At 34.3% G+C, this 12,609-nt stretch overlaps 1 protein-coding gene across 2 annotated transcripts in view; it reads left to right on the plus strand.

Moving 5' to 3' along the window:
* Window positions 1-11,941, plus strand: part of LOC106461961 (calmodulin-A-like) — a 16,344-nt gene extending 4,403 nt beyond the window's left edge. The window contains exons 1-5 of one of the 2 annotated variants that reach the window (XM_022389064.1): window positions 2,165-2,221; window positions 2,374-2,407; window positions 6,428-6,571; window positions 8,591-8,833; window positions 11,667-11,941. In XM_022389064.1, the coding sequence (XP_022244772.1) occupies window positions 2,219-2,221; window positions 2,374-2,407; window positions 6,428-6,571; window positions 8,591-8,833; window positions 11,667-11,698 (456 nt within the window). In that variant the 5' untranslated portion in view covers window positions 2,165-2,218 and the 3' untranslated portion in view covers window positions 11,699-11,941. Of the gene's footprint in view, window positions 1-2,164; window positions 2,222-2,373; window positions 2,408-6,427; window positions 6,572-8,590; window positions 8,834-11,666 lie in introns of those variants that run through there. The other variant, XM_022389063.1, reaches the window with a different exon arrangement.
* The last annotated feature ends 668 nt before the right edge of the window (window positions 11,942-12,609 follow it).

The raw sequence follows: 12,609 nt of genomic DNA on the forward strand, positions 1-12,609 counted from the left end.
ATTATTTTTTGAAATTGCTGAATCACATTTTAAGGCATTTTTATTGGTTGAGAGCCTCAAACTTGTTTATTCACATCAAGGGAGCCTCAGACTAAAAGAGTTTGGGAACCACTGGCATGGGCTACAATAACCGAGTAGCTAGACGGAAGTCTGTTTGAAGTAAAGCACAAAGCTACAAAATGGGCTATCTGTGCTCTGCCCACCACGGGTATCAAAACCCGGTTTCTTGTGTTGCAAGTCCGCATACATACCGCTGTGCCACTGGGGAGCAGACGGAAGTCACCGCTTATTCCAAGTAATATCATGTAATATTAAGTTTACAGCATTGGACATCACAAATTCTATCACATCTCCTTTCCTTTTAGGACAAATTCAGAGTTTCCACAGTCTACGGACAGTGGGTTGGGCGACTATTATTCTAAAAAAATTGTCCTGAACTTTCTGAAAGCCAAGACAAAATACAGCGGTATTTCTGTTATAGTGTGGGGGTGACATTTGGACAACTGACCATCACAACTGATGATATAAAAAGGGACTGTTACTGCAGCTTGATATATCATAGTTCTCGCGTAAGGTTCAATTGACCAGATTACCAGACAACAAGGAAATGTTTTCATGCAAGATGGGGGCGTCTGCTCAATTCTGCCCGAGTCACAAAACGATAGCTGGAATTTCAAGGCATTACCACTCTTCCGTGGCTAGATACGAACCCAGTAGAGATTTGTGGTCCATTCTTTACCGTTCCTTGGTCCTGAACAAACAACTTCTAGGAACACCTTCATCCAAATTCTTCGCCAGAAGTGGAATGCAATCCCAGAGTTACGAATTTCAGAAGTTGTAAACACAATGTGTAATTTTCTTAAATATTGTAAAGGCCTGGCATGTCCAGGTGGTTAGAGAGCTCTACTCGCAATATGAGGGTCACGGGTTCGAATATGCTCGCCCTTTCAGCCGTGGGGGCGTTATTATGTGACGGTCAATCCCACTGTTCGTTGGTAAGAGAGTAGTCCAAGAGTTGGCGGTGCGTGGTGATGACTAGTTGCCTTACCCATAGTCTTACACTGCTAGATTGGGGACGGCTAGCGCAGATAGCCCTCGTTTAGCTTTGCGCGAAATTCAAAACAAACCAAATCAACGCAAATATTGTAAAAGGCAGGTCCAACAAATATCAATAGTGAACTTGTACCTTTTGTTTCACGTTTGATTGTCAAATAAAACTGCATTATTTCTAGAGTAGATGTCTACTTACTGACAGGCTGGTTATGTAATAAACATGCAAGTCAGTTTATTCGTTTCATAGTTGTGTCACAATCATTAAACGGCCTTGTCTTGGAATATAATTTCTTCACATGTCACGTCCTGTCAATAGCAACGGTATTTACACAACCAATCATGGAAATACTAGATGGACTGTGCAATAAAAAAAATAAATAAAGTGAAACAGCATAAATGTTCTGCCAAGGTTTGGCTCACGTAACATAGGTACCCGTATGACTGCTATTATTACATTTAGGAATCTATTGTGTATAAGTTATTTTATAATAGAGACTTTATGAAATTAAAATAATAAAAAAGGAGGTAAGATTATATAACTGCTGAAAAACGTGTAAACTGACTGATGTCATGGTTACCAAAAATTGACTAACAATTCGAACAGTTTCGTTTGTTTTGAATTTCGCGCCAAGCTGCACGAGGGTTATCTGCGCTAGTCGTCAATAATTTAGCAGTGTAAAAAAATAGAGGGAAGGCAGCTAGTCATCACCACCCACCGCCAACTCGTGGGCTACTCTTTTACCAACGAATAGTGGGATTGACCGTCACATTATAATGCCTCCACGGCGTAAATGTTTGGTGTGACGGGGATTCGAACCCGCGACCTTCAGATTCCGAGTCGAGCGCCCGAACCACCTGGTCATGCCGGGTCTCGAAGAATCTACTGATATCTCACTAGGAGATTAAAATAGTAAACACATATATTTGCAACGGATAAACTATTTATTTATTTCAAGGCAAATGTTATTCTTCTTTATTTTGACAAAATTCTCAAAATGTCCTTACATGATTAGTGTACTAATACTATCATCTACACATAATAAGACCCCCAGTGGCACAGGAGTATTTCTGCGGAGTTACAACGCTAGAAACCGGGTTTCGATACCCGTGGTGGGCAGAGCACTGATAGCCCATTGTGTGGACTTGTGCTTACTTACAAACAAATATGGTAACTGTCAACCTTAGCGCCCCTGGTAGCAAGTAAATTAACTTCAGAGAGTTAAGGTAGTGCAACGCGAATATATAAATGCGAAACCTTTCAAGCTATCAACGTGATTTGAAAAAATGCTATTTTTTAACTAATTGTTTTCTTTATTGCAGATAGAGCACGGGCTTACAGAGGAACAAATAGCAGGTAAGAAGTAGGCCTAAGAATAAGAGTGAACTCCATTTAATTAAATCAAACTTGTTGGTAAATAAATAAATATGAATTAAATTACACATTTACAAAATTCTAGTTGTTATCCTTTTTTCTTTTCTCTCTTTAGTGTTAATGTACAATACAGTGGCAAGAAATAAAGGTTTTTGTTAAATAATTCTGTGTCAGAAAACTAAAAAAATACGATACGCTAAAAGCAATTTTATCTGCAGTAGTGCGAAAGCGCTATCTGTGATCATTAATTGTAATAAATAATAGAAATTAATTGCAATACCTACTCATTCATTTGTTCTGTATAACAGTATAAGTATATATATATATAAATTTATAAGATAACAGTAAAATATATCCAAGCACAAGTAAGGAAAACCTAATTAACAAAAGCTTAAGATTCCGTTTTTATTTCAAAATAAGATTTACTTTTGTAATTTATTCAAATTCGCCATCTTTTGTGCTTTCGCAAGTCAAATTTTATGAAAATATCAGAAACCTTGAATTCGTACAACACTTTTTAAGGATTTTTACTTTATTAATATCTAGTACAACATTAGAGCATCAACTTACTTTTCAAGATTAATTACAACATAATTTAAAAGAATCGAAGAATAAAGTGTAACATAAAACATTTTACAAGTTAGACCAGATTTTGTCTGGCGTGGCCTGATGATTAAGGCTATCGACTCCCATCACTGAACATGCTCGCCATTTCAGCCATGGGAGCTTTATAATGTTGCAGTTAATCTCACTTTTCGTTGGAAAAAGGGTGGTCCAAGAGTTGATGGTAGGTGTTATTGACTCTAGTATATCACGTCTAAATTATGGACACCTTGTATATATATATAGTCATCGAGTAGCTTTGTGGAAAAGCCAGTAAACCAAAAACAAGAACAGACTTTAAAATCTGTTTGTTTGCTGTTGGCGGCCCACCACTGTGGGGGTTGGGTAGGTAGGTATGCATTATCTCCTTCTTATTCTTTTTTAAAAATAATTGTTACTATCAATGCTTCCATGGTGTACAAAGTATGTATGCATTTGTATGTGTATGCAGAGGCGTAGCCTGAGGGTGGGGAATGTGGAATGACAATCCCAATATTCTAAAAGGCCATTTATAGAGCGCACTCGCGATCGTAAGTTGTGGAGTGCGACTTTTGCGGAAACGAATCGCGAACCATGAACTCTCGGATCCACAGTCTGAGCTCGCAAACCACTTGACTATGATCGGCCCTACTTATTTTGTTATCTGTGTGTTACGACAGCGGAAGTCACGTGACGCTGGTAACACGTGATGAGATTCTAGAAGGATCGAGGAACCTCACCAATGTCCCAGCGTTTGCTAGACGCCCTCTTTTTAGTATATAAGCCGGCAGATAAATTGATAACGGAGATAATCGAGTCAAGCTCTAAGTAAAGTGTGTAAATCGTTGTGAATTATAGCGTGTGTTTAAGTTGAAGTGACTGTGAAAATTCTGTGTATTACGAAGTTGTATTGAGAAAGAATAAACTGGTTTTATTTAAGAAAGGACTTGTATCGATGAAGTTCCTCGGGAAGAATTTATACCGGGAAATTAACAAACGACCAGAGACGTAACATGTGCAATTAGTTTCAACCAATCAAATAGACATGTATTTAGATACATGCGACCAGCAGACTATGAAAGATGGACAGCAGGGAACTCACACATGATTTCATATTTAACAAGCATGTCATTGGCTGCCTACTGTACAACCTGGTAAAGGAAGCGTCACAAGGTTATGTCATCATAAGATATTAAACATATAATACACGAGAACTTGCGAAGTGAACTTTACAGTGATTCAGCTATTTTTTCACTTCTGAAATAAAACTCTTATCTATGAAACAAGATGGAATCCTCAATAACCACGGCACTTCATATTTATTTAAGCAGGATTACAGTAAATTAATCTACGAGACCAATTCTTTCCCTTTTAATAGCTATATTTTTGCGCACCAGCAATACCAAGCGTGGGGCGCGCGTATACCCGATTCAGTTTTATTACTCATCAGTACCTGCACCAGCCTACCTTCAAATTAAAAATATTTTATGCAAAGTTAGAGTAAATTAATCTACGAGACCTTGGGCATGATCAAAATATAAATCAAAAAGGTTTGACCTCCCGAGTCCAAAACTGTAATTAGATCTCAAATCGGTCAAGATATGACGGAGCTATGAGCTAAAAATTTGTACTTGATAAAGAAGACTCTGAGCCATTCTATGAGCCATTATGCCGCGGCTTAAAAAAAGGAAAGAATGGTGATTTTACACTGTGGTAAGTGTAAAACAAAATCAGCACTCAACTTTGGTCGTTTCACTTCACTCGACATCAGCGTTTCCTGTCTAATACAAGTACAGACTGTCGACGTTTCAGCTACTCAACTTTGGTCGTTTCACTTCACTCGACATCAGCGTTTCCTGTATAATACAAGTACAGAGTGTCGACGTTTCAACTTCTCAATTTTGGTCGTTTCACTTCACTCGACATCAGCGTTTCCTGTACAATACAAGTACAGAGTGTCGACGTTTCAGCTTATTCCATTTCTAGAAATAGATTACCCAATAGTCACTGTTCTAATTCCACTTTACCAGTCGGGACTTAACATAATTATAAGTAGGTTATTCAAATTTCAGATCCGAGTAGATGACATAATATCGTTATAGTTCTTCTGTGCTTAAAAAATATAATAAAATGGATATTTATGTATGTACTGCAGTACACTATTATCAAGAAAAGAAAATGTGAGTAATTTGGACACATAAGTAGAAGAAATGGAAAAAAAAGAGGAAGAGGCAGATCCATTAATATGTGGATGGATAAAATCAAAGATTGGATTGGAACATCATATAGTAACCGTGTTAGAATGGCGAATAGAAAAAGAGAACAATGGCGCTCCATGACAGTCAGCCTGCTTCGAGCAGATTACACATGATGATGATGACTGCAGTTTTACGATACGTCCTTTGTATTTGTACTTATGGAATTGCTTGGATTAGTCCACCATGATGAATTGCTGCATGAGATTTGTGCCTCAGAATATTCCAACCAAATAGATACCAAAGCTTTAGGTTTCAACGAGAGGGAAACTTTAGTGTGCAAACGGTCTTTTTTTTTTTGAATAATATATACGTGTGTGTATTTGTTGTTAAGCGCAATACTACACAATGTGCTTCCTATGCTGTGCCCACCAGATTTACTGCTGAACCACTTTGGAAGGTGGGGGTGGTAGGAAACATTGATTATAACTAATGTTTTCCCAGGAATGGTTCTTTAGGTTCGGAGATGTAACTGTAAAACACTGTTTCAAACCTGCCTTGGTAATCGTAGACGTTACTATCGGTAGACTTTGATACAAGGATGCGGAGTGAGGTTGCTGTGTTAAAAAAAATGTTGGTTTGCTGTTTTTTGTTGTACATTTTTTTCGACAATTCACGCTAAGCTATATTGGTGCAAGTTGATTTGTTTTGATTTATAAATTTTATATAAGTTTTTTTTTCTAGTCTTGTAGCGCGGTTACATCGTAGTTGGAATTTACTGTAACAAAATATGAGTAGTGTTGGGTCGTATGGTTTACTTTTCGGTTTGTTTGCTTTCAACGTGTTATATGAAGCATGTTCTAAACATCCTGGTGGAGTCTGTGGTTAAAGCATTTTTCATTTCCGGCTTTGTGTTAGAAATATGTTTTAACAGCAACTGAATGCATGGTTTTTATCATATATCAGGGAGTTACAATTCTGCTCAATGGTTTTCAGCACCCCACTATAAAAATTTTTCCAGAGTCAGGATACTGTGCACGTTTCATAAAATAATAAACAATTAAGCCTCGATTAAGTAATAATCTAAAACCTTGTATGTACACCTATAGAAATCTGAGTTGCCCTTTATATTTTAGACAATGTAATCTAACTGTATATTTTTTACATCCAAGTAATGCTGTAACTATAAGCGTACAGTAATGTTTTATTTTTTTATTTTTCGAAGAATTTAAAGAAGCATTTATGACATTTGACAAAGATTCAGATGGCGTGATTACAGCGGCAGAGCTAGGGATAGTGATGAGATCATTAGGGCAGCAGCCGACGGAGAAAGAGTTACGTAATATGGTGTTGATGGTAGATCTAGACGGTAGGTGGAGAACCTTTTCTACTTTATCAAACATCCGAATTCAAAGTTAATTCTAATTTCTATATAACAAACTGGATGAGATAAGATGGAACCATCGAGCCACGCGTTATTTGTTCCTTTTTCTTACACCCTAAATCTTCTGTAAGCAGTTTTATTCTCATTAGAAACCCAATGAACGGCTGCTATTGATAAAGTTATTTTAATTTGTTTTGTTCTACTTTGTTTTTAAATTTCCTCACCTACGCATTGACTGCTAGGCTCTACACATAAAATTCACAAAAAAGCACGTATGTTAGACTTGCAAGGAAAAGAAATCCGCTCAAAACGGGCCGTTTGTAATTATTATTACTTATTATTCTCTTGCCAGCCTACAACTAAAACGGCTTAGTATATAACCCGTATATTGCACCCAAACCTTTTGTTGAATAGTAAATATGTACTGCGAAAGTCGTAGGGGTATTAAAAAGTCGACTTATTACTTCTATATTTTATATAAGTTAAAAAACATCATAATTCTAGTGTAAACGATGTTATAATTATCCCTTGAAGCTAGTTTTATATTCAATACTTTGTACACTATACAAGAAGTGTCTTTCGGCAACCAACCCCCGTATCATATATGACGTGTAGGAATAAAAAAAATCAGTACGCATAATTTTAAATTTTATTACGCACATTCGTAGAATAATTACCTTAAAAGACACGAAGGTTTATTTATAGCGATGTTTTAGACGTATATGTTTTATTTGAAAAGGCTGATTTTTCTACTGGTAAAATTTTATACGCGCTTAGTTGGAGTTGTGTGTTAGTCTAGGCATGTATTTGCCCATTTTTATGTATTATATAAATACACAGAGATAATTTAGTTACACAGAAACTATAAACGCTCGCTATATTCTCAAACAAATCTTCATGGCAATTTCCAGCAGCAACATAACATTTTACATCTCGAACTAATGCGATCAAACAGTCAATAGCTACAGTAAATCATCATGAACCTTATCAGTTAACTACTGGATATGTTTATTATCATTACAATGTATATATTTAGCTACCACATCAAGTAATCCTTTGTCCAAACTTGAACATAAAAAAAGCCAGCAATATAATTAAAGAATTGGGAACTTAAAAATATGCAGTAGTACAAATAGCATGGTTTTAAACGTAGGCCTAGTACAAATTATAAAATATACAAGCCTGTAAAGAAATGTTAGGGAGGATGTAAATTATGTTGTTATCTTTTTTCACAAATAATTTCATAGAACTCGGCAACGAAAGAACATCGTAATAATAATAATATGTTATGGCCAGTATTTAACTTAATGCTTAGTTTGTGCGATTATATACGGTGTATGTGTGTTTTTTATTTTGTATTGGTTTGTTTTAGAGCAAAGCCACATTAGGCTATCTTCTGTGATATAAAGTCCTTTACTCACTATGGACTCTTTTCTTTTCTTCACTGAAATTACACGTTTTGGTGAAGAAGAAAATAATTCATACATGTGTTAAAGTTAGTCTAGTCTTGTATTTGTTTAAAAGAAATTACTTCTCAAAAATAAACAACAACTGATGGAAAAATAATATAAATTCGTTTAGAAATTATGACAACGTTTCGGGCCAAGGCTCTTTATCAAGTAGTGCCTAAAGTTGTTTGTTGTCTTTCAAAATTTGTAGTTCATACTGGAAGGATTTACACATTTTGATAAGAGTTTAGAAAAACAACCTTAATATTAACCCTGATTAATCCTCAAAGGCGAAACGTTGGTTGAAATAAAAAATATTTGTTTATATTTATCTGGAGTGTAAACGTTGTGCCTAAACAGACAGTCTTAAAACGAAAATAAAATAAAAAATAAAGAAGCTCTTTGTGATATTTATATAAAAAAAAGAACAATAAACAAAATGATCATCTTAAAAATTCATTAAACAAATCTCCGCTATTAATCCACATGTTTCGACAAATTAGTTTTTGTTTTTGTTTTACATTCATTAATTAAGCAGTTTATATATATATCACAGGCAATGGCACAATTGAGTTCCACGAATTTCTTTTCATGATGTCCAAGAAGATAAAGGATTCGAGTAGGGAAGAGGCCCTTCGCGAAGCTTTTGCAGTTTTCGACAGAAATAGTGACGGTTACATCAGTTCTTCAGATCTCAGGCACGCGATGATCAATCTTGGCGAAAAACTTACCGATGAAGAAGTGGAAAACATGATTAAAGAGGCCGATTCAGACGGTGATGGTTTAGTGAGTTTTGACGGTGGGTGAAAATATTACTTAATGTTTAATTAAATGGTTACTGAAAAAAAGCTTTCGGTGCTTGATTTTTAAATTGCTTGACGTAAATAATATAGATAAAATTTGTAAATAATTGTTTTTACAATTTTTGATACTTTCTGCAATGTTAAACTGAACAGTGTTTGTTTGTTTGTAATTAAGCACAAAGCTACACAATGGGCTGTCTGTGCTCTGCCCACCACGGGTATCGAAACCCGGATTATTGCTGAACAGTGTAGTGAAAGTTACAGTAAATCTTGTAAATTTAATATGCACAAAGACAGGTAAGAACCAACGCCGCTTTAACGACATTTGTTTTTGATTTGACTAAGGTTGTGTATGAAAGTGGATCAACTTTATGAGATGTTTTTGATTTGACTAAGGTTTTGTATAAAAGTGGGTCAACTTTATGAGGTGTTTTTGATTTGACTAAGGTTTTGTATAAAAGTGGGTCAACTTTATAAGGTGTTTTTGATTTGACTAAGGTTTTGTATAAAAGTGGGTCAACTTCATGAGAAAATGATTTTATATTAATTTTTTTGGTTGATTTTAAATAATATAATGAAAATAAATTTAGTTTTAAACAAAACCCAAAACATGCTTTCTTCAAAGTAAAATCGGATATTCTGAGTTCATTCAAAGACATACACCTCAAATATTAAACGAACATTTCCTGTTAATTAAAAGTTTGTTGGTGGTATTTCTTATCACTCTGGTGAAACTTTTCATTCGTAGGTCAATATTTAATCATTTTATTTACAAACAGCTAAACAAATTTAATTGCTTACGTAGAACATCAGTATAGGAATTACCGCTAAAAATGAAGGGAATTGAATTATTTTCATTGTCAAATGAGTATTTTCCAAAACTGTAATTATCGAATAATGTACTATGTGTTGAGGTATAATTATAGTGTTATAACTTCGTTCTTTCGGAGGCGAATTCTTTTAAATTATCTAGTAAAAAGTAATTCAACGTTTCTACAATTTAAACACTTGTGCACTACCGGACATTGCTGTAGGCCTACGTTACTTCCAAAACTGTAATTATAAAGTAATGTATTATGTGTTGAGGTATAATTATAGTGTTATAACTTCGTTCTTTCGGAGGCGAATTCTTTTAAATTATCTAGTAAAAAGTAATTCAACGTCTTGTACACGTAATTATAATTATTTCATTCTTCAACGTTTCTACAATTTAAACACTTGTGCACTACCGGACATTGCTGTAGGCCTACGTTACAAATAATGTTAACTAACGTAAAACAAATCAACTCACTTGTACAAAGTAACCACGATATTTAACACATTGACTATTCGCTCTATATCTTGAGGTAATCTTATCTGCTATTACCTTGACTGTGTTTCAACTCACCCTGAAACTAACTTAACAACTCTTCATAAGAACTTATTTATAATTTGCGTTCGAACATGCTAGAGCAGAAGTGGAAGTCACATCCTTCGAACTTTCTAGACGTTCTACGATCTCTAACAAATAAATTACAACATTAAAAATATAACAACAGATAAAATAGAAAGTCGCTCGCGAAACCTCGAATTTAAAATCGAAATTAACAATTAGTTGGACGAATTTTAGTCTTGAAGAGAAATTGTTGTATATTTGTATTAAAAACCATGTAGAAAAAAAGATGATTCTAAATGGATTTATAGTTTGTATCAAGAATAAATCAGTTCGACAGCATTATGGAGTCATTATGAGCAAAAAGCACTTCGTGAATCATGAATTACCTGTGAATATTTCTTTGTGTACTTCGATCAATGTTAATAAGGTTTATACTTATTATATACTGTTTTATGCAGTTATTGGGGGACTTACACGGTTTCTTTGCACATGACGTGGCCTTGATATAAGTATTACTTTTTTTAGCGATTTTGTCATTTGATTTCAATGCTAACCGCTCACGTGCATAGCAACCTACTGAAAATGCTTATTTTAAGAATAGACATTTAGGTGTCAAAACTAACACACCAATAAAATCAAAAAATTCTTGGAGTAATTGATGTGTTTGATTTGCTGGAGTGCGTGTTCTTTTATAAAATGTTTATGCTAAAAAGTTAAGAGATTTTGAATTTTTTTATGTCCGTACCAGTACATTAATTGTTTATGTGTGCGTGCGTATGTGTGTGTGTGTTAGTACTCACAGTTTTTGCAGCGCTTAATGATGAGTTTAGTGACATTTTGTGAAACTTCTATAATTTAATAAAATCTTACTCTTTTGATATTTTTAAACCTTAATATTATAGACTGAATTTCGAAAAATTCTGTATTTAATTCGACATTTCACGGTTTGTAGTGCAACAAAAATGATTTACATCTGTCTGCACAATAGAAAACTCGAGAACTTTAAAACGCTAAAATTCGAGGTTCGATCCATTCAGTGGATACAGCATTGCTCTGCTTTTGGACTTTATGACAAACAAATACGCCAGTCTAATTTTTCTTTCTCCTAGCAAGACCCGACATGGCCAAGTGGTTAGGGCGCTTGACTCGTAGATTGAGGGTCGTTGGTTCGAAACCCCATCCCACCAGCCGAGGGGACGTTATAATGAGAAGGTCAATCCCACTATTCTTTTGTAAAAGAGTAGCTTAAGCTTCACTACTAAAGTAGGGACGGCTATCGCAGATAACCCTCGTGTAGCTTTGCGCGAAATTAAAACCAAACTTATTGCTCGAATGATGTAAATATATAACAAAACAACAGCAGAATGTTTATAAATATGGTAAATAGGACTTTATGTACATTAAAGAAAGTTTTATGGTTGTTATATAGACTATTTTTATTTATACATGTATAGAATTTGTGAAGATCGTCACTCCAGCTAAATGAGGCTTCCCATAACACGGAACTTACATTTATGTAAAATATATTTGAAGAATTCTTGATACCTTTGCCTTCATTCATTACATGCAAGGAGCTACTTCAGCAACAGCAACGAGATAATGGCCAAATGATACAGCGCCCTCTGTGATATTATACTTCTCTGTTCAGTATAAAATTTTGTTTTCTGTCATCACAAATGTTTGTACTTACTTATTTGACGAAAATATATGAAACGAATGTTTTAACAGATTTAGATGTTTGTAGTATAAATATAATATTAAGTTTTTTACAAACATTTTACCTATATTTTTTTCCATATGTAGTTTAGAAATAATCATGCATCTTCACTTACTGATAGGACACCAACTTTCTGGTGTTCCAAACAATTATGCTATCCTATGGTTTTTTTCGAACCTAATCTTCGACTAAAACCATATAGTAGGGTCATGTATTATTAATGAGTGCCTGAGTTGAGACATTTTTTATAATAAAAAAAAATGCCATAAAGCATGACAGAGTTTCTGAACTTGGTGATTCGCTATTTTATTGTTAGAACCTATATTTTGTTGGCTATAAATAAACAACTTATAATCACACCAAACTTCATAACTATTTTACTTTTATATTACATTTAATTTTTGCTTTCCTGCTACTGGAAGTTCATGGCATGATATTACAAATACTGCGTTAGACGGAGAAACCCACATAAATATTTCCTCACGTTATTATAAAAGTATTTTTTTTTCTAAATTGTTGGACCAAACTTTTAATTATGTAACAAGAAACATAGTTTATCATCTAACACTGTTATTTTTGTGTTTTTGTTATTTATTATTGTATATATATATATATATATATATATATATATATTAACAATAGCAGCTTGACTAATAAATAAATAAAATAAAAAAACTAAA

This window comes from Limulus polyphemus, unplaced genomic scaffold (genome assembly GCF_000517525.1).
Source record: "Limulus polyphemus unplaced genomic scaffold, Limulus_polyphemus-2.1.2 Scaffold1067, whole genome shotgun sequence".
In the NCBI taxonomy this organism is placed as follows: Eukaryota; Metazoa; Arthropoda; class Merostomata; order Xiphosura; family Limulidae; genus Limulus; species Limulus polyphemus.